The sequence below is a fragment of the Podarcis melisellensis genome (genome assembly GCF_964234715.1).
Source record: "Podarcis melisellensis genome assembly, chromosome: 2".
Lineage (NCBI taxonomy): Eukaryota > Metazoa > Chordata > Lepidosauria > Squamata > Lacertidae > Podarcis > Podarcis melisellensis.
In genome coordinates this window covers 58,946,761-58,967,147 of record NC_138529.1, presented here as the reverse complement: position 1 = coordinate 58,967,147, position 20,387 = coordinate 58,946,761, and the positions used below count along the sequence as shown (strand labels likewise).

At 40.5% G+C, this 20,387-nt stretch overlaps 1 protein-coding gene across 6 annotated transcripts in view; it reads left to right on the top strand.

The window, feature by feature from the left end:
• The window catches only part of KLHL3 (kelch like family member 3), a 48,945-nt gene that overhangs the window by 18,381 nt on the left and 10,177 nt on the right, over nucleotides 1-20,387 (top strand). For all 6 annotated transcript variants that reach the window (XM_081893580.1, XM_081893582.1, XM_081893581.1 and 3 more), the window contains 8 exons: nucleotides 3,294-3,400; nucleotides 7,142-7,263; nucleotides 11,670-11,832; nucleotides 13,826-13,935; nucleotides 16,139-16,255; nucleotides 17,379-17,528; nucleotides 18,921-19,038; nucleotides 19,906-20,103. In XM_081893580.1, coding sequence (XP_081749706.1) covers nucleotides 3,294-3,400; nucleotides 7,142-7,263; nucleotides 11,670-11,832; nucleotides 13,826-13,935; nucleotides 16,139-16,255; nucleotides 17,379-17,528; nucleotides 18,921-19,038; nucleotides 19,906-20,103 — 1,085 coding nt within the window. The remainder of the gene's footprint in view (nucleotides 1-3,293; nucleotides 3,401-7,141; nucleotides 7,264-11,669; nucleotides 11,833-13,825; nucleotides 13,936-16,138; nucleotides 16,256-17,378; nucleotides 17,529-18,920; nucleotides 19,039-19,905; nucleotides 20,104-20,387) is intronic.

Below are 20,387 nucleotides of genomic sequence, written 5' to 3'. Positions count from 1 at the left end.
TATAAGTATGATATTTGAAATGGCTTGGAATTATTCTACTTTCAGTACAAATCAAGATAGCTGACAGGTTATTCAGTAGAAAGAAGCAAGCATAGTATTATATGTTTGGAGGCCTTTGCTGCTGCTTCCCTTTACACAAACATGCTTGTGGCTGCTTTGCTAAAAACAAAATTTTTTTTATAAACCCACTTAAACATTTTCAAATGTTCCCACAGTAAAAGAATCTCTCTTTAAATAAAAAGAATGCTTGGTGCGCTTTTTCATTTGGTGCAAATCACCACATAATCAAGTTCTCCAGAAGATCAGAGCTATTTAAAAAGTGATAATCTAGTGTTACACGTATTACAACACCTACGCCTAATTGCAGAGAAAAATGGTTAGTGAAAATTGATTTCTGTTTGACTACCAATCCTTTTGCACACCAGTTAGAAATTTCATGTTGGCTAAAAGAGCCTGTTTAGGTTCCTATGTTATTCTACTGTTAAGTCTATTTTGTTTTAAATACCACAATTCCTTGTTCAGTCCATCATTGGCCCCACATTTGTCTATAAAAATTGGCTCTAGGGTAAACAATAATCATGTATGTAATTAAGATAGGGGTCTGTGTGTCTGAGTTTGTCATCTTTTTTTGAGCTTAATCTGATTACATATCTGCCTGCCATACATTATTTAGAGATGCAGTAAATGAAGCCAAAATGTCTCTGTTGTGCCCACGGTAGATTAAAGAGCTATTTGTGGGTCAGATATTTATTCCCTGCTATCCGATGAGATTTAGTTTCTCATACATAAAAGTGCTTGACTTTGATTGGCTCATAACAGATTTGTGCATATCAACATCTGCAGCAAAATCTTATTGTATTGCCTATGATATGGTGTATACTATATGCAGATCCCCTAGGAAACATAAATTCAAGGCAGCCATTTTGGCTGCCTTCCTGCAGCCAATTGGAAACTGCGCCTTGGTTTCCAGACATTTTGGAAGTTGAATGGACTTCCAGAATGGATTCCGTTTGACTTCAGTGGTTCGACTGTTCTTGAATTGCAACACACTCTGACCATGACAGGACTATAGCACTCTTCAGAGGTGGCTGCAGAATTGCTGCAGATGCTATAATGCATAAAGGCTTGCCACCAAATTGCTGGGCAAAAATTCCTTGATAATGATCCAAAGGGTGATGTGCTCTTAAGCGTTATGGCAATGCTATCAGATGAACACATGGAACAGCAGCTCCCGGCATCATGTCTGTAATGTCAAAAGGGGCATCAGCATTATGTGAAGAGTCCTACCCCTCCCCCCCGTTATCTTGGGGCTGATAGCTTCTACTTCTAGTCTGCTGTCACAGAACAGGAGGGGACTGGAGTAAAGTTGCTTATGTGCCTGAGCACTTGGCTGCCTCAGTTATGTGGAATATGTACTTGGAGTGATATAATATTAGCTTATTCCTTTTGTAACTTGAGTGCAGTGGGGGATAATGGGGGAGCGTATGACAGTGCTGCTCTTTGTGGAAACTAATGGCTTCTCTTGTGCATGATGCCCTTTTGAACATGTAAGACTACAGCTGCCCTTAAGCCTCTGTTGTCTCTTTCCTTGTGTGCTTATTACCGATTTATGCTTTTGGCTCCCTGCTGCTGCTGAGCTGTAGTAGAACTAAATTGTGGCATTTGCTTGAATGCCTTAAATCTGTTGTTTTTAGCAAAGGCTGATTTCCATGGCAATATTACGCACATGGCAAGTCTGGACCAGTGAGAACTTAATGATGACTGGGGACAGGCGAGCGGGGGGGGGGAGCTGCACTTTACTCCATACGTATCTCTGCTGGCTCAGCCAGTGGCCATTTCTGTAGGAGGTCAAGCGGCCACAAATGCATCGGGTCCCTTAGTTTATAATATTTCAGGCAGAGTCCCTTGCATTCCTTTCCTCCCCACACTGTAAAGTATATAGTGGGTAGGTATTATGTCAATAACAGGTGCTTTCACCTTCCCATTTAGCTTGGAGTTCCTGGACTGGCTAGTGTCAGTGATAGCAGCTGTGCTTTGAGCCTTCACTGTCACAGAGGATGGACTGAGAACAGGTGCCCCTTGTCCAGACATGGTGACCTTGGTAGCGGAAAGCCAGCAAGAGGCCTCCTTCTTAGCTTAACCTGTGGAGTCCCCTCCTTTCCCTAGCTGTTGTGTAGTGTGCTAGACTTGTGTGCTGCAAGAACCCTAGTGGCTGGAGGCTAGTGTGCGCTATGTGGCTAGGATGCTATTTTAGGGGTTCAGTGGGGGGTGTATGGGGCATGGGAGGGAGGAGAGTTTCCTTACCCCTTTCTATTGTGTTGCCTGCTCTTACTATTCATTCTCTGTATCTGCTGCCTCTCCACCTGGGATATCCCAGTGGCAAGTCCTTTTTGTGTGTGGCATCCCCAAGAAGATAATGCACAATTTGAGCTACAGTGGCCTTTGCTGCTGCTGCCCACTAAGTCCCTTTGCAAACTCCTTGTACAGGGAACATGTACAAACTAGAAAGGCTGGGAGGGAAATAAGTTGCCAACATCTGCTTCTTGGCAGCCATCACAAATGGTCTCTTCCTCCTAGCAGCCTATTGGTAGCAGGCATGGCAGTGTTGGGAATCATCTGGTGTGTGGGGGGGCGCTGGTTCTCTACCATTCATGTGTGGTCTAGCCTCTGTTTTGAGGACAATGCAGGAGGTTTGAGGTAAGTGTATGTTCTCTTTGGGGGTAATTTTTTTTGGAAGGGCTTGAAGAGGGAGGAGACTCAGTGCAAGACTGATGAAACTACTGCTGTGTTACCTACTGCTTTGAATAAAAGACAAAGCCCCTCCAAAGATGTTTCTTCGTGCTATTCTCAGTTATTTAAAAATTACTTGACATCCAATAATGGATTACTGGTCTTAAGACACCTACACATAATTACAGAGGAAAAAAACCTTTTGCATAAGCTGTAGATATAAATATATTCAGCTCAGTATTCATCAAAATGGATGAGGATTTTTTTTTAACAGTTCTTTGTATGTTTGAACACTTGGATCTTGAATTCACCCACATATTGAAATAAGATTTGCGAGACTATAACCTTGAAATCTAGCTAAATTGTCATGTTTGTTAATTAAAAATGAACTGAATATTCCAGAGGGCTGCCTAAAAAGGCTACAGCAAGCACCTCCCCATCCCCCTTAATAGTGCTGTATAGCAGAAGAGTCATTCAAGGAAACTAAACCATTTCAAGTCTGCATATAGAATGCGCAGTTTGGAAGCACGTTCTGAAACCATGATTTTTTGATGTCTTCACAGCAAGCGGCTTCTCTGTGATGTGGTGATTGTTGCTGAAGATGTTGAGATCGAAGCCCATCGTATTGTCCTGGCAGCCTGCAGTCCGTATTTCTGTGCAATGTTTACAGGTATCTTTGGGCCTTTGAGCAAATAACTGTTATTTGCTGATTAAAATATATTTGGAGTCAAGCTATGTGTTGGGTGCCAGTGTAGGGTGCAGATTCTAAGATGCAGATTAGTTCTATTTGGTATCCATTAGGGTGTGAGTATAGGCCTGTGACTGTTCTTAAAGGTGTTCTGTATGTGGGGCGGGGGGAAGGAAACATGAGGTTTATAATTTACTATGTGAACAGCCATTTGTGTGTGTTTCCAGATAACGTATCCTGCATTAGGAGCATTCATCCCAGACTTGATTGTACTGGTGAGGCATGTCAAAGATCGGAGTAAGCTCCATAATGGAGACCATTTTCATGTTAAGGCTGCCATGGGCCCGGGCTCAAGTTTGTAGGTGAGCCTGAGCCTGAGATTTGAGGGATATTTTGTGGGGATTCAGCCTGTGTGCTGCCACTGATGCCTGCAAAAACACCACCACATTTACTTTGCCTCCCTTTCTTTGCTTTGTCTCACTCTCTGTATGTAGCAGCTTTAACATGTGAACTAGTCCTTAGGAATTTTGCTATAAGAGAACAAAATACACTGCATGGGGAATAACACAGATTTCTGAATGACTGTTTTACAGAAAATGGTTTGGTAATTAATTGTGGAAGTATATAGCACCATTAATATATTTTACACTTGATAGCTTGCTTTTGAGGTAAGGTGTGGATTTTCTTCTTTCACAATAGCTATTGCAGTTGCAAACCATAGTTACTTTCCTCCTTGTTTAAGTGGCGAGTGGCAAAATAGACAGACATCTGTGTACTCATCTCATGTGACATGCAACATGTGGGGTCCATATAGGGTTTTGTTTTTTTAAAAAAAATCAGAACACTTCCATGTAAGACACTTGTCTTGTGAGAATTGGCCCTTAGAAGTAGCAAGGTGCTAGTTTAAAGTGCATTTTAATAGCTGTGCTGATACTACTTGTTCAGGTTGACTCCTGCAAAGGTGAAATGTAGGTAAGGACCTAAATTAGTGAGCAGTTGGTGGATCTGGCTCTTTAAGGACGCCTTCTGCCCCCAGAGTGAAGATGGAAGAGGTTGGGACCTAATCCTAATCATCACTGGGTCACTTTAAATTAAGGTGCACCAGTGGCAGTCACTTCTGTACTAATCTTAATTCAAAACAGCAGGACAGGGGAGGTGAAAGTCATGTGGTTGCCATGCTACCATGCCATTATCCCTTTCTGCTTCTTGATTAACAATAACTAAGTTAAAAGATGCTTATGTGGTTGCCAAGCAGTGACACATGTGATTGCCCCTATTTCATCCCTTCTCCCTTTTAATACTCACTACGGAAGCCAGTATGAACTTGTAACACAGCCTCTTCACAGTCCTTCTTGGCCTAAGATGGCAGGAACAGAGGAAAGATTCTAGTAACACATGTACTTTGTAGCCAGAATGTTCCATCCCTGGGATCTCTAGTTAAATTAAACAGGTGGAGGAAAAGGCCTTCCTCCTTGCCTGAGACCCTGAAGAGCCACTGCTAGTCAGAGAAGACTGCAGTGGGCCAGATGGGCAAATTTTCCGACCATGTATGGGACAGCTTTATTTTGGTTCATTTATTTATGAATTCATAATCTATACTTCCATAACAAAAATAGCAAAAGGGAATACTGCATATAAAAACAAAATCAACAGAAATATCAATGAAAAGGCATAAATAAATTCTAACTGGTTAAAATAAAAGAAATTCATGTTGTAGAGGCCTGTCTAAACGAAAGACATCTAAAGGCAAGGAGGAATGGTTCCTGCTGAATCTCTACTGGTAGGCAGTTCTACAGGGCAGGGCCTGCCACCCTAACAGTCCCTTTCCAATTACCATACTTCTTCCACCAGTGAATGAGATCGAGGAAAACTGTGACCCCCTCAGTTCAGTGTTTGGCCCACAGGCCAGTTCAGTGCTGATTTAGTTGCTGACCTTCAGCTGCATAAAATGACAGAAAAGGGGGGAAATTATACAACAATTTAATAAAACCTAGTCTCAAGCTTTCAAGCACAACTGATCTAAAGTTAGAGGTACTCAGCTATTGTACAAATACATCAAATACACAAATAGCTCAAAAGAGCCTTGCCTGACATCAGCACTCTCTCTTTCTATAGCACTTATAAAGAAGAGCCAGCAAAAATAAATGCTGTATGAGCTCAAACGCCCACCCTCAAGCTGCTCCCTCCATGGATGGGGTGGCAGCTTGTGCAAATGATAAGAGATTGCAAATTTTCCTCTTAGTAAGAGGACCAATTGCAGCTCCTCTGTTACAGCCCCAAACAGCTACCTACATCTAGGACTGTATATATTTCACAAGTAAGCAATCACACTGTATACTCTTGAGTTGGCTTGCATATTACACCGATCCTGGCTGGACTACACTGGCTGCAAGTTAGTTTCTGGGCCCAATTCAAAGTGATAGTTTTGACCTATAAAGCCTCAAATGGCTCACAACCGCCATACTTCAAGGACCGCCAAACCCCACATAAATCAATCCAGACCCTGTGATAATCATGTGAGGTCTTTCTATGTGTGCCTCCTCCACGAGAGATATGGGTATTTCAATCTTTCAAAAAAATAAATAACACTTGGTATTTTGCAACATGAAAAAGCAGGGGATGGTATTTCTTAAAACAGACATGGCAAACCTTTGGACCTCCAGAGCTTGTTGGACTTCAACTCCCATCATACCCAGGCAGCGTGGCCAGTGGTGAATGATGGAAATTGTAGTGCAACAACATCAGGAGGGCCACAGGTTCCCCATCACTACCTCAGAAGATGACTCCAGCCATAGAACACTGCAGGTTGGAGGAGTGCCTTCCCTCCTCAAATGTCAGTTGCCATGGATCACTAGTGCAGGTGCCCATCTGACCATGTCGGCAAATGTAGGGAATCCTTACCACTTGGTTAAGACAGGAGTAGAACTGTGAAGCTTGACAATATCATGCTAGTAGAACTTGTAATAGAAAGCTATTAATTGAATTTGCAACTTCCATCATAATAACTTCTATTGTTTCGCACACATAACGAAGAGAAAAGCCATTCAAAAGTACATACGTTTGGTACAACTTGCAGTGGACACCAGATATTCTGGCCTGTCCCTTATACAGACCTCCCATTTGAAGGCTATGTCACGGAATACAAACATGGACGTACTTTCCAATGGAACGTACTACTGCAAAATAAATGCATGGAATCTTAAGATACATGCAAGTTACCAATTCCTTTCTTTTGTAGACAGGTTTTCTTCAAAGGAAGAGCAATCCTATTGAGTGAGTATAACGATAGTAGCCTGTTGGCTTCTGTTCCTTTTAAGAATGTAGAAAAGGGAACAAAGAATATTTCTGTCTTTCTTCATGGAAGAGTATCAAACAGGGCCAGCTGCTTTAAAACATATTGTTAAAAAAAGAAAAGAATATTGGCTTTTCAGTTATATGAACTGTAGCTATCTGTTCTCAGAGCTGTGCAGCAGAGATGCCTTAACTTGCCAAACAGATTTTTAAAGTAATTTTGAAAGTGGAAATCATAAACTTGGTAGTATTTCTTAGACATCTAGAAATGGGATCACTGTTTAGAATGTGCTAAAATTATTTTTGTTTTTGTTAAGACGGATAGGTAGAAATTTCTTCACGTGCTCAGTTGAACCTAAGGGGGTGGGGTGGGGGAAATAGAAACACAAACCACATTTTTGGGGGGGAATTATTTTTAAATTTGAATTTCAGGAGATATGACTGAAAGCAAAGCAAAGAAGATCGAGATAAAAGATGTTGATGGACTAACCTTAAGTAAGCTGATTGATTACATCTACACTGCTGAGATAGAGGTCACAGAAGAAAATGTTCAGGTGAGAAGAGCTTAAAGGTGCCTTTTTAGTGGTGGCTCCCTTCCTGGGGAGATCGATAAATTGAATTAAAAAAAAATTATTTTCCAAGCCTTACCATGAGTGATTTTCTGCCTTTTCTTGTACATAGTTTTATGTACAAGAAAACTTGCTTTAATGTTTTACTTATGTAAGTTGCCTTCATAATTTTTCATTTTTAAAGGTGAGATTAAAATGACTCCAATAATAAAAGATTACCTAGGAATTGAAGTTAGAGATCTTTCAGGATGTGCCTGGAAATCAGGTCATATTACTATCATTACAGCAATTATGTTCAGCAATAGAATTCTGCAATGTTTCTTTATAAAATTAAATTATGTTCTACACGTCTTCCCTAAAGAGGGCATCTTCTGGGTAGTCACATTGTAACTGAATGGCAAATTTGATGTTTAAGGTAGCTTTCTACACACATTTAGGAGTAAGTCTATAATATGTGGGAAATACTGTGATTACACTGGTAATAATTTTTTCTCCATTCTCCAGCTGTCTCTGCTTAGATTTAGTATTCTAGGGGCAAAAATATTGTGCATTTAAAAGATTTTGTACAGCATTGGTGTAAAATGAGTAATATTACACTACTGCAATTGTAGAGTGAGAGAGAATTTAAGAGCTTATATTCATGGTTTGGGATGTGGGTGGCGCTGTGGTCTAAACCACTGAGCCTAGGGCTTACCGATGGGAAGGTCGGCGGTTCAAATCCCTGCGACAGGATGAGCTCCCGTTGTTCGGTCCCAGCTCCTGCCCACCTAGCAGTTCAAAAGCACGTCAAGTGCAAGTAGATAAATAGGTACCGCTCCGGTGGGAAGGTAAACGACATTTCTGTGCGCTGCTCTGGTTCGCCAAAAGTGGCTTGGTCATGCTGGCCACATGACCCGGAAGCTGTCTGCAGACAAATGCCGGCTCCCTCGGCCTATAGAGCGAGATGAGCACTACAACCCTAGAGTTGTCCGCGACTGGACCTAATGGTCAGGGGTACCTTTATCAGAAGATTTTACATTGGGGTAGCCAACTTGGTGCCCTACAGATGCTGTGGTCTACAATTCCCAGCAGCCAGCTTAGCCAGTAGTCTGGGTGGTAGGAGTTGTAGTCTGAAGCATCTGGGAAGAACCATGTTGGCTGCCCTATCTTCACTTAGCCCTCAGAGCCCTTTGAGTCCTTTGAACATATTAACCAAAGCTTAGTAAGAGAGCATGTGCTTTGCATGCAGAAGATTCCAGATGCAATCTATGGCATCTCAGGGAGAGCTGGAAGAGACCCCTGCGTGAAACCTTGGAGATCCATCCACTGCTGGTCAGTGTAGACATTACTGAGCTACATGGACCAATGGTCTGACTTGGGGTAAGGCAGTTTCTCATGTTCCTTGGTGGGTTATAAGAAGATCATGACAATCACTTAGGTACAAAACAAAAAAATTCCTTCCAGTAGCACCTTAAAGACCAACTAAGTTAGTTCTTGGTATGAGCTTTCGTGTGCATGCACACTTCTTCAGATACAGTGTGTATCTGAAGAAGTGTGCATGCACACGAAAGCTCATAGCAAGAACTAACTAAGTTGGTCTTTAAGGTGCTACTGGAAGGAAGTTTTTTGTTTTGACTATGGCAGACCAACACGGCTACCTATCTGTAACTGGAACTTAGGTACAAGTAAAGCACCCTGGGTCAAAGCGCTTTAACTTATATCAATGCCAGTCTTCTGTGTTTTGATAATTTGGATTTGGCCCTTGAAAAGCGATATGGCTAAATGCTTTACTGATATAATTGTTGAGGATCCTGAATTCTGTTTTAATGGACAGGTCTGCTGCTGAAAGATCATGTGGATTCACAAGTAATGCGCTTAGATATTTGCACCATTGGATAATGCTGCTGTCTGTCTTTGAGTATTTTTAGTGGAAACATTGCAGGCCAGTGCCACTTTGTCCCAGGGGGTCCCTGCTCTGCTATTTAATACAAGTATTCCCAACCCAGTTTAATTTCTGTCACGGCTGAATAATTGTATCAAGTGCTGTAGAGCAGCAGTCATTTGGCTCCAGACATTTATGTAACAATTTAGAATGTATGAAGAATTTCACATTCAGTATATAAGCAATCTGTGGAATTTTAAAAGTTAATTATTATTGTTCTTATATGGGGTGGGGGGGTGGAGGAATGGCAAAGCCGAGGGGCAATGGTCTTGTTCAGACATCACAACCAAGGATGTTGGCACCATTCCTTGTGCGCTTGCACATTCCTTCTCTTTGTTTGGTTTAGTTTGCCATTTTATCAGAATATAAGGCAAACTATGGTTATCGTAGTATGCCCTAGTTTTAATACAAACCAGAATCCCAGTCTGATCTGTGGTTTCCAGTTCTTGTTTCGATGCAAACTGTGGTTTGTAGTTAACCATAGTTTATCTGATTTGTATGCCATGGAACATTATAGTTGTTATATGCTTGTTTGAAAGCCCTTTAAATCATAGGATCGCTTCTGGCTCTACAATTCTATCTGTTCCAGCCCCCTGCAATGCAGGCCACTTAGTGTTTAAAGGTCTCAAAGTGGCCTGCAATATAAAAACAATGCTGTATGATAAAAACAGATAAAAACAGGTGTTCAGTAATAACAGGATCCAGTGTTGTGGATCAGGGAAGACCTGGTTTGAGACATAGTTCTCACAAACTGGGAAGTGAGGAAGGGAATTGGAATGCACAAGAAGAGGAGGGTAAGTATGAGCCTGAACTACTGCCCTGGTAGGCAATCTAGGCCATCTTTGTAGCAAAAAATGGGGCTATGTGGTTCACAGATAATTAGCATAGATGTGAATTTGCCCTTTACTTGGAACTGTTGTTCTAAAACTACACTGAAACTTGAAACTTTTATCATATTAGTGGAATTCCAATACACCGCAGCAGTTCTAGGAAATTGCTGGAAAAAAGAAACAGTTGTTACTAGTTTCCTTTTGCTAATTTAAGTTAATCTGTGCTAGGAATCAAAAGTGTTTGGGAGCCAGAGCCCATAGCTTAATTAATTTCTGTGCTTTATTGTTGCCTGTTGGGGGTTAGCATTCTCTGAAAAAGTTACTGATTTGTAATATTCCTGTGTGATCCAGCTGGGTTGGATTTTTCTTGCTGGAATAGTACAGTGAATGCACCCCAGGGCACGTTGCAGTTTTACTACTGTTCTTTTGGGATGAAGTGAGTTGAGGCAGTGGATGAACACAGTTTTCTTCTTGCCAACACAGTGTAATGGCAAGGTAAGTCTTTAACGATATTTGTCATGCTTTTCTAGATCATTCCTTGGAGACCTGCTTATGAGTTTGCTTGATTCCAACAGAGTAAATGCATATTTAGCAGTGAGGGAAAGAGTGACATTAATACTGTTTAGCTTTTAAAAGGGCCTTGCCTTTTAAAAAACGGCTTTTTCATTGCTAAAGCTGGTGAGGAGTCTTCCTGGCAGATAAACAAATGTAAGTGCCCCAGGCCATCTTCTCAATCTGCCTTCATTCAGTACTGTAGATATCATTGACATCACCAGAATGTCACATACAGATATGATTCTTTCAGCAGTATGAGCCCTTTGGATATACTAACAGTTTGCTGCCTGTAATGGAAAATGATTCACGGTGAAGTTGGACAGCAGGTGCTGATGTACCAGTGCTGTTCATAAAGAAGTGGTTTTTTTTTTGTGGAGATGTAAAGTTTCTATGATGACTGGCTTCTTTGACCTTGAGGACTACATTCTTTGTATTCAAAAGGGCTGCAACTACTGTACATGTTAAGTTATTGCTCATTACAATGACTGTATATAATTTCTCCTGAGGGTAGTGGCTGTATCAGCTTTGTAATGTATGTTCATGGCTTGTAAAACATGCAGGGCAATAACATGTAGCCCTTTCTACACCATAAGGAAGCTGTGCACACTTACAGTGTGGTATTAAAACAACAAATGGGGAATGTGCCCGAACATAGTGGTAAAATCAAAATGCTGTGAAGAATGAGGTAATGAGGAATGATTTATTCAGTGGCGGATAATTTCAAAATGCAGAAGTAAAAATAGCACAATGTATTCTTCTAGCTTCTTTTTTAAGAACACCACCTACTCTATATACTAATCTTTATGAGAAATCCTGTAATTTTAGGTGGATTTGCTATGACGTACATACCAGAACTATTAATTCTGTTCCACATCTTCATCCTCTTTGAAGGGAAAGGGAGATATCAAAAGGATGACTGCCTGCATGAGATCTCTCTTTTTGGTCATGTGTAGTCTGTCCTCGTGACTCTGAAATGGCTTCGTTGTCTCTTCCTCAACTGTGCTGTTCAAGTTGCAACAGAATATTTATCCAAGAAGGTGAAGTATAGTTGCTCATTCTCTGCCATTTTTTCCTCTGCCTTTCAGGTTTTGTTACCAGCAGCCAGCCTATTACAGCTAATGGATGTTCGACAAAACTGTTGTGACTTTCTTCAATCTCAGCTCCATCCCACGAATTGCCTTGGTATTCGCGCCTTTGCAGATGTGCATACTTGCACTGAACTGTTGCAACAGGCCAACGCCTATGCAGGTGATCAAACATGCCTCCAAGTTGTCTCTTGTTTTGAAATATCGATGCCTGGAGGACAATTTCCTGCTTGCTTCCTCATAAGCAAAGAATGAGGGAGGAGGCAGAGAAGCAGATGATTGAATCTACTTAAAAGGGTAGAAATACTTAGAATTTTTGTCATTTTCAAAATCAGCTGCTGGTTCCAGTTTTGTACTGAGATGCAACGACATTTTCTATGTTACTAAAGCCATAGTTTGATGTACCTGCTCATCCTGGACCTTATGCTGCCTTTGATAGCATCCATGATGGATACAGGAGGACTGCACCAGCAATGTTATGTGTCCCCTACCCTCTATTATTTGGAAATGTTACTGATTTTCAAAATATGAATCGGATCTATGCCCAGTGGGCAGGACAGAAATACAGAGCCCAGGAACATCTTTTGGCTGTCTGTTAAATTTTTGATAGTCTTCAGATAAAGTGTTTCCAACACATAGGCTTAAAATTCCTTACAGTGAAGCAGGCTCTTGCTCTCTGAGACGTTAGACCTTCTTTCAGTTAGCCGCCTTCACAGTGACATTTGCAGTTGTGCTTAGAAACACAGTGATTAGAAAATGGCAGGTGTTAAATAAGATAGCCACTTAATGCAGCACCAGAAATAGATGAAATGAGTAACTGCAAAAGAGGGCACAGGAGAACACAGTCATTTAATATTTTCATATGCTAATGTATATGTACAGATACAAATTTAGAAATAATTACTATAATTTAAATAGAAATACAGTGTATTTCTTCATAACAAGGAAGATGGTGACAAATGTTCCTGCTCTGCATCCAGGCACCAACAATTGATGGGCAACTTCAAGGTCTCGCCATTCTCTTTTATTTAAATCAGACTTGGACCAGACCATCCTTCAAATAAAGGACTGTCCTCTGACAACCCTTCAGATATAGGACAGGCCTCTAGGAAGTAGTACAAATATGGCCACTCTAGAATCAAATTACTTGCAAATCCAGATGAAACCTTTTCAGTCACTTGCTTGTAGCATAATAAGCAAAGGAGAAACTGGTGTCTGAGACAAATGGCTCACTCTTCAAGGTTTGGTTTTTAAAATTGTTTAATCTTTAACCAGGCAAGTATTGCATTCAGTTTAGATCGGCTGTTGGATAATTATAAGAGCTGCGTTTGTTGTTTTATTGGCCTTCATGAACCCTTTTACTTCAGAATCCTATGTAATGTTAATGAAAAGTCATTCAAAAAATGCTATCCAAGTTCTTTGGCTATACATTAACTGGGTCAAACAAAACATCTGCATGTTAAAAGTGAGTAAGAGGGAGCAGATGAGGTCACTTACTAGGAAAAAAAATCGCCTTTGAAAAAGTGACTTAAAGCACATGACATGGGCCTGCTAAGTGTAAGTTTCTGCCTTTGCAAATTTATTATCGCACTCCTACATTTCTACCCTAAAGGGTGGCCTGTAGACCAGTGTATTGTGCATGGTTTGGCTGAGATCTGTTTCTGCAAGGGCCACCTGCTGGCAAATACAGGGATGACATTTCAATAGCTAATAGAGAACTCCACCTCTGTAGCAGGCAGCTTCCCAGGCTATTACAGGCAACTCTGATTGCTTCTGCCCATAGGAAAGCTGCTTTATACTGAGCCAGGGCCACAGGTCCATATAACAGAATTGCAAACACTTATGACAGCAGTGTTTCAGACAGGAGTGACCTTTGGCAAGCAATGTATGTGCACTACCCCAAGGTATGGGCTTGTTGTTTTTGAATACGGAGATTCAAGTGCACAATACGGAGATTCAAGTGCACACATGTGCTTGGCACTGTGGCTGTGGAGTTGTCCCTCTTTCCTTGCTTGTGGTAATTCTGTGCAGGCTATGTCATTCTTCTTCTTATTATTTCACAACATAAAAATGCAATATAATTTACTGCTCCTACTAGTCCCTTCTTTAGACTCATTGTAACCTTCATTTTCTCAACTTTTGGTTGTTTTGAACAGAGCAGCATTTTCCTGAGGTGATGCTTGGTGAAGAATTCCTTAGCCTTAGCCTAGACCAAGTTTGCAGTTTGATATCAAGTGACAAGCTAACCGTTTCATCAGAAGAAAAGGTTTGGCCTGCTGCACAGTCTGTAATGCAGAAATATAACAATATTGCAGTGTTTTCAGCAAAAGAATGACAAAATATATGGGCACTAGAAGCAGATAGTCCCCAATATTTCCAGTAATAGACACATTTTTATAACATTTAAGGTGGCGCTTCATTGGGGGAACCATGTGTATGTAGAGCAACAGTGGAGAATCTATGGCCTCCAGATGTTGTTGGACTATGTCTCCCGTTGACCATTGGCTGTGCTGGCTGGGGCTGATAGGAATCCAGCAGTATCTGGACGGTTCCTGGTTTAGAAACTGCTGTCTTAGATCAAGACAGTCAAACAAGCATGCTGAACCACCTGTCACTCAGGGGTCTATAGGAAAAAGCATTTTAAGCATAGTTAAATAAACTTTATGTGATTACTTAAACTTTCTGATACAGTGGTACCTCAGGCTACAAACAGTTCAGGTTACAGATTCCGCTAACCCGGAAGTAGTACCTCGGGTTAAGGACTTTACCTCAGGATGAGAACAGAAATCACACAGTGGCAGCAGCAGAAGGCCCCATTAGCTAAAGTGGTACCTCAGGCTAACGGTTTCAGGTTAAGAACGGACCTCCAGAACGCATTAAGTTCGTAACCAGAGATACCACTGTATTGATCACTCTTATTTGGAGGTAAGCAATGAGGGCTGCTGTATACATTGGCCCCTTCCCACATGCTAAATGGCTTAGTCCTATCCCACATAAGAATGTTTAGTGGCTTAGTTTTACATCCCAGCCACAGACTGTGTTTTGTTTTATTTCCAATAAACCACAGTCATTTATATTGGTTACTGTGCAGGGAACAAGTCTTGTATAGACACACAAGATGTCTTACAGTGAACTGTGTTGTATTAGCATGCTACTATACAGACAGATAAAAGCTTCAGTGTCAGAAGTAAAATAAAAATAAAAGTCTCTTTCCTTCCAGTCTATTTTTAATGATTTCGGAAATAGTTTTAAATGTTTATTTTATTATTTCACTTGCACACTGATCTCTTTTCAAAGAGCTTGCATACGGTTTCCAGGCATTAAACCATATGCAAGTTCAGTTCAGCAGGACTGAATCACCTGTCTTTAGTATAACTCTGGTGCAAGTGAAAAACAGCAAACTGAGCAATAGTTTAAAACGAAGTAAGTATGGTACTTCTTAAAAATAAAATAAAATCTGTCCTTTTAATAGCTTGTTCCAAATTAAATTTGCCCCATGATATATTAGCTTTAATTTGTACATATTTGTTATTAAAAGCCTCTGCTTCTTGTGGTCAAGAGCAAAGGTGGAATTCTGGAAAGGGTAAAATGTGTAAATTAAAGGAATGTGATATCTGGTAACCCAGCAAGGTTAGGACTGTTGTACCCTAAGGAAAGATTTCATGCAGATGAAGTCACAGAGCACCTAAATGTAGCTAAGTATCTTGTGCAGTGGGAAAAGGAAGGACAGTTCTTCAGCAGCCACTAATTAAGTTGAAGGGGTGAGAAGACACACAGGTCAAAGTTCCCAATTCTAAAACAGAGTTAAATGAGCAATTAATTAACCTTCTGTAGATAGTACAGCAAGCTGAATAGAATGCAATTAGCGCCACTTTAAATTTAATGCCCCATCCCTAATTTACATTGGCCAGACGATACGGTTTTTAAAAAGTGCCAACACATTTATGTGCACAAATGCCATCACCACTTAAGTCCAAAAGTCCCAGCTGGCCTATGCGTTCCATTACATAGTAAGTCATCAGAACATCCTTTCTCATGAGAATGTTCCTTCTCATGCCCATGAGTGTCATAAATGTTTTCAGTTGGGAGGTTCATGTCATTGAAAGACTCCCATTGAAACACATATTTCAAGTTGTCGGGCATTGGACTGATCTCAACAAAAGCCAGCATTTAAGTTGTGCAGTACTTATATTCATGGCATTAGATAGTCTTTGTGGTTGGGATTGTACAGTAGACATTTAATACAGTTTGTTGGACCCTTCAGAATGCAGAAAATCATACAATCACAATAAAATAAGCCAATTTTTGATTCTTTTTAAATCCATCTTTTAATCATATCTTCTTGCTTTTGAAAATACCTTTAGTTGGTTTTTCCAAGCCTATTTCATTACTTGCTGAACCTCTGCTTGAGGTTGGATTTAACGGTTTATGTCCTTTTTAAAAGATAGGTGTTTTATTGCTCTTGCCAGGTGTTTGAAGCTGTCATTTCTTGGATAAATTATGAGAAAGAGTCTCGCTTGGAACACATGGCTAAGTTGATGGAACATGTCCGCCTCCCTCTCTTGCCCAGAGATTACCTTGTACAGGTTAGTGTTCTTCTAGTATCTACAGCACTAAAAGTTTAATAATATACGCTTGGGCTGCTTGTTTGTGGCTTGCCATCAATCAAAAGAACCTTGGATAGCCTTCATAATTATGTGTATGCCATCCTAGCAGATAAACATGTTCTGAATCTCCTTTTCACTTGAAGGTTCTGCTGGGCAGAGAATGAGAGCTAACCTTGTCCATAAAAACTGGTGCAGTGTAAAGCTGTCACTTTTGTGTCCTGATAATACAGAAATTTGGGGTATTTGTCTTTAGCAGATACATTGTTGAGCTTTCTTCACTGATAGATTAAGTGGGGAAGCACTGGAGAAAAGTACTGCCAGTTTATGCGAAGATGGCCATTCTCTTTGTTTAGTATCTACATGCGCACTATAGTTACTTCCAAGCTTTTCTTTTCACAGAACTGTGTTTTTTTTTCTTTTAAAAAAAGATTCCAAATTTGGAGATTGGAGCTGCTGACACACAAGCATGCATATCTCCTTGTTGTTTCATTACTGTTGGTTTCTGAAGTTGTGTGAATGTTTTGATTCCTTAAAATACCATGTCTGGAACTGCTAGTGCAAATCAATCTTAGTCACAGTTCAATTATGCAGCTGAACATTCAAAACACAGCCTTTTGCATTGTTGACGTCTAAAGGAAAAAGAGCCCTATGCATTTGTGGAGCTCTGTCTTTTCTGGATTGTGACTTGAACCCCAAACATGTGAGGTTTTGGATTGCTGCCACTGTGGGGTGTGTGTGTGTGTGTTATATCTCAAAGCTTTTGTCTCCCAAGTTATAAGATCTCATAGTTCCTTGTCTTCTGGAGCTTGTATTAAGTAGTGTTGTAAATATTTTAAGATGGGATTGCTGTAGTTATGCACTAATCAAAACATTTATACTAAGCTTGCACAGTTTAACAGAACACAAGCATTACTGCACAGTTGAAGTAGATAATATTGCAGTGAGTGAAATAGGGGAATGGGATAATGATGTGGAAGAAGCAGTTTGGGGTTTTATTTCTACTGCTACACTGAAATCATGAATGAGCATTACAGCGGCCTGCTAGTGACACTTTTTAAGAAGTCTGATAATAGCCATTGTACTAATATCTTTGTGTCTTCAGACAGTTGAAGAAGAAGCTTTAATCAAGAACAATAACACATGTAAAGATTTCCTTATTGAGGCCATGAAATACCACTTGCTTCCTCTGGATCAACGGCAGTTGATAAAGAATCCTAGAACAAAACCAAGGACCCCAGTCAGTCTGCCAAAGGTAAGCTATTTTTTCTTGCTGAAATACCCAAGATGATGGTCACATGCCCCCTTTACATGGATGGCCATATGCACAGTGGTTAGAATTGCATGATCATTCCCCCTTGAAGGAGGATTGGGTGTATGCACACATATCTGCACACAGTGTTCATTGCCCTTTTGCACACTTGAATGTCCATTAAATTGTCAGCATGTTGGAAAGAGACTTCCCACTTTGACATGGGTAAATGGTTCAACTTTGCTGAAGTTCCTATAGGTGGTAATGGTGGTACATGTTTTGTTTTTGTTTTTTGACGGGGGCATATGTGAATCAACCCATGGAAGAAGTTTATTAGCAAACCAACAGTCCTCTTACACCATTTGCTAGAATAATTTCTTACCAAACAGAGAAATGTTGCGGTTTCATGTTTTGACAACTACTGCTACTCCTATTCTAGTTTTTCTATTAAAGCTGATTCAGAACCCATTGCAATCAGCCACTGTTCCATAAACTTGGCTCTGCCACACTACTGCATGGAGAAATGCCAGTCAGAGGCAAAAAGGGAAAGTTTGCTCTGTTGTTGTGTGTTGTTATATCCCAGATGGTGTTGGGTTAAAGTGGTTCTCAAAGCAAACAGCCAGTAAAGGAGCACTATGGTTTTAGTATGTGCATGTGTTTTGAAAACTTTGCCATTTTGAATGCAGCTAGGTTTATGCACACATACACAGTGTGTGTGTGTGTGTGTGTGTGTGTACAGTGCTTTTTGCCTGTGGGGACGCAGGGTTATGCATACACCTAAACATTTTATGGATCTAAGTTTGGCCTCATTGAGGGGCAGTATTTCAATATGAGTAGGAAAATGAGTGTACCCCTAAACATTTTTTAAGAAAAAAGCATGGTGTATGTATATATAATCTAAGCAAACACAGAGCCATTAAATGCTTGTTCAAGTAATTCCCCCTCCCTCCATTATCATGGGAATTATAATCTCCCTTTGTTAAAACTAGTCTCTCTTGATACTAAGCACCATCAGCGTTTCCATTGTTCTTAGAATTTTCATATCATTGCCAGGCTGTTATCAAATGCTTTTATTAAAATGTAGCTCTTCTGGGATCTGAACTAATTACCTTTTGCAAAGGAAGCTAGATAATCTGTGAAAGCTAGAGTACATGGGCTTTGCCCAAAGGCTTCAATCAGTATTTTATCCAATAATGTATTGACTGCACTTCCAAGTTCAGTATCATTCAAATGCCAACTTCTCATGCATCTGAAGTAAACTTTGCTTTTTTTTCTTGGGTGAGTTCTCACATAGCTGATAGTGTCCTATTGCCATTTAAGGCTCCGAATAAGATCAAGGATTTCTGTTTGCTGTTGAAAATGCTCTCATGATAACTTTTCTCCCTTCCTACCAAGGTAATGATGGTGGTTGGTGGGCAAGCACCTAAAGCCATTCGGAGTGTAGAGTGTTATGATTTTGAGGAGGAGCGATGGGATCAAGTTGCTGAACTTCCTTCTCGGAGATGTAGAGCAGGTAAATATTTTCCCTATTAAAAAAAATAGCCTCAGTCATAATCACAAAAATTATTTAGGACAGATTTTATATATTCAGTTGAATTTCAGGCTATACAGTAAAACATTAGAGTTAGCCCTTCTCTGTTAACAGATCCAGGCTCTCTTGGATGAGACTGATTTTCTAGATCCATTTCAGTTGGTGTTTAGGCGTGGTTTTGGCATGGAACATACCTCTGTCACCCTGTATGATGGCCTTTGTTGCGAGAGAGACAGGGGGAGTGCAACCCCATTGATTCTGCTTGAACTCTTGGCAGCTTTTGCTATGTTAGTTGTGTCTGGCAGGCAGTTAGGCTTGTTTTGATAGAACAATCTCCTCAGCGCCCTGTTGAATTCCACCCAGTAATAACAGTCTCATGTAGTTCAGCACCCAGCAAGAGCCATTTCATATCAATACTTTTGTGTAAGCTGAACATACATAGCATGAGTGCAACAAATGTGATTTCAGATATTGTGCTCTATTCCCCTTGTTTGAGTGTACATTAGTTGGCAAACCCAGCCTTTTTTAATGTAATGTATGAAGTAGTGAAATGCTTCACTGTGGTAATGGTGCCATATGAGGCCATAACATTTGAAAGCTTGCTTTTCCCATGGATCAGACCAATTGAATAGAGAGATTCCATGCCAATGCCAGGCTTACCATCTCATAAACGTGATTCATGAAACAAGCAGCATTCAAACTTTACAGATTCTATATGTAGTTGTCACCATACTGGAATATTGCTTGGTGACCTTCCTGAAGTTCTGGTAGGAAAAAGAGAAAGAAAATAATTGTCCTGTAGGCATGACCTGCCTTCCATTTTTCTGTCTCCCAATTTGTTTTTAACAGGGGTGGTATTCATGGCAGGCAAGGTCTATGCTGTGGGAGGTTTTAATGGTTCTTTACGAGTCCGAACAGTAGATGTATATGATGGAGTGAAAGACTTGTGGACGTCAATAGCCAGCATGCAAGAAAGACGAAGCACTTTAGGAGCAGCTGTGCTAAATGAACTCCTCTATGCTGTTGGTGGATTTGATGGAAGCACAGGTAGGTTGCTACCCAAACAAAACTGGGTGGATGCTGTTCATATCTTTGCTCTTAAACACTTTACAAGAACTGTAGAACTTCCTTGGAATTCAGTGCTCCTGATGCTACATTTCAAATCTTCTTCTTTATAAAACAACAAAGCAAAAACCTTTGTAACAACCTGTTTTATTATGTCTGGCATAGTTTTCTGCAGTGGATGGAAGAAATTCTTGGGTGGGTTGCACTTCCCAGTCATTTTTTCAGTACATGGTTGCTGAGTAATCACAAGTGATGAGAACTGGGGT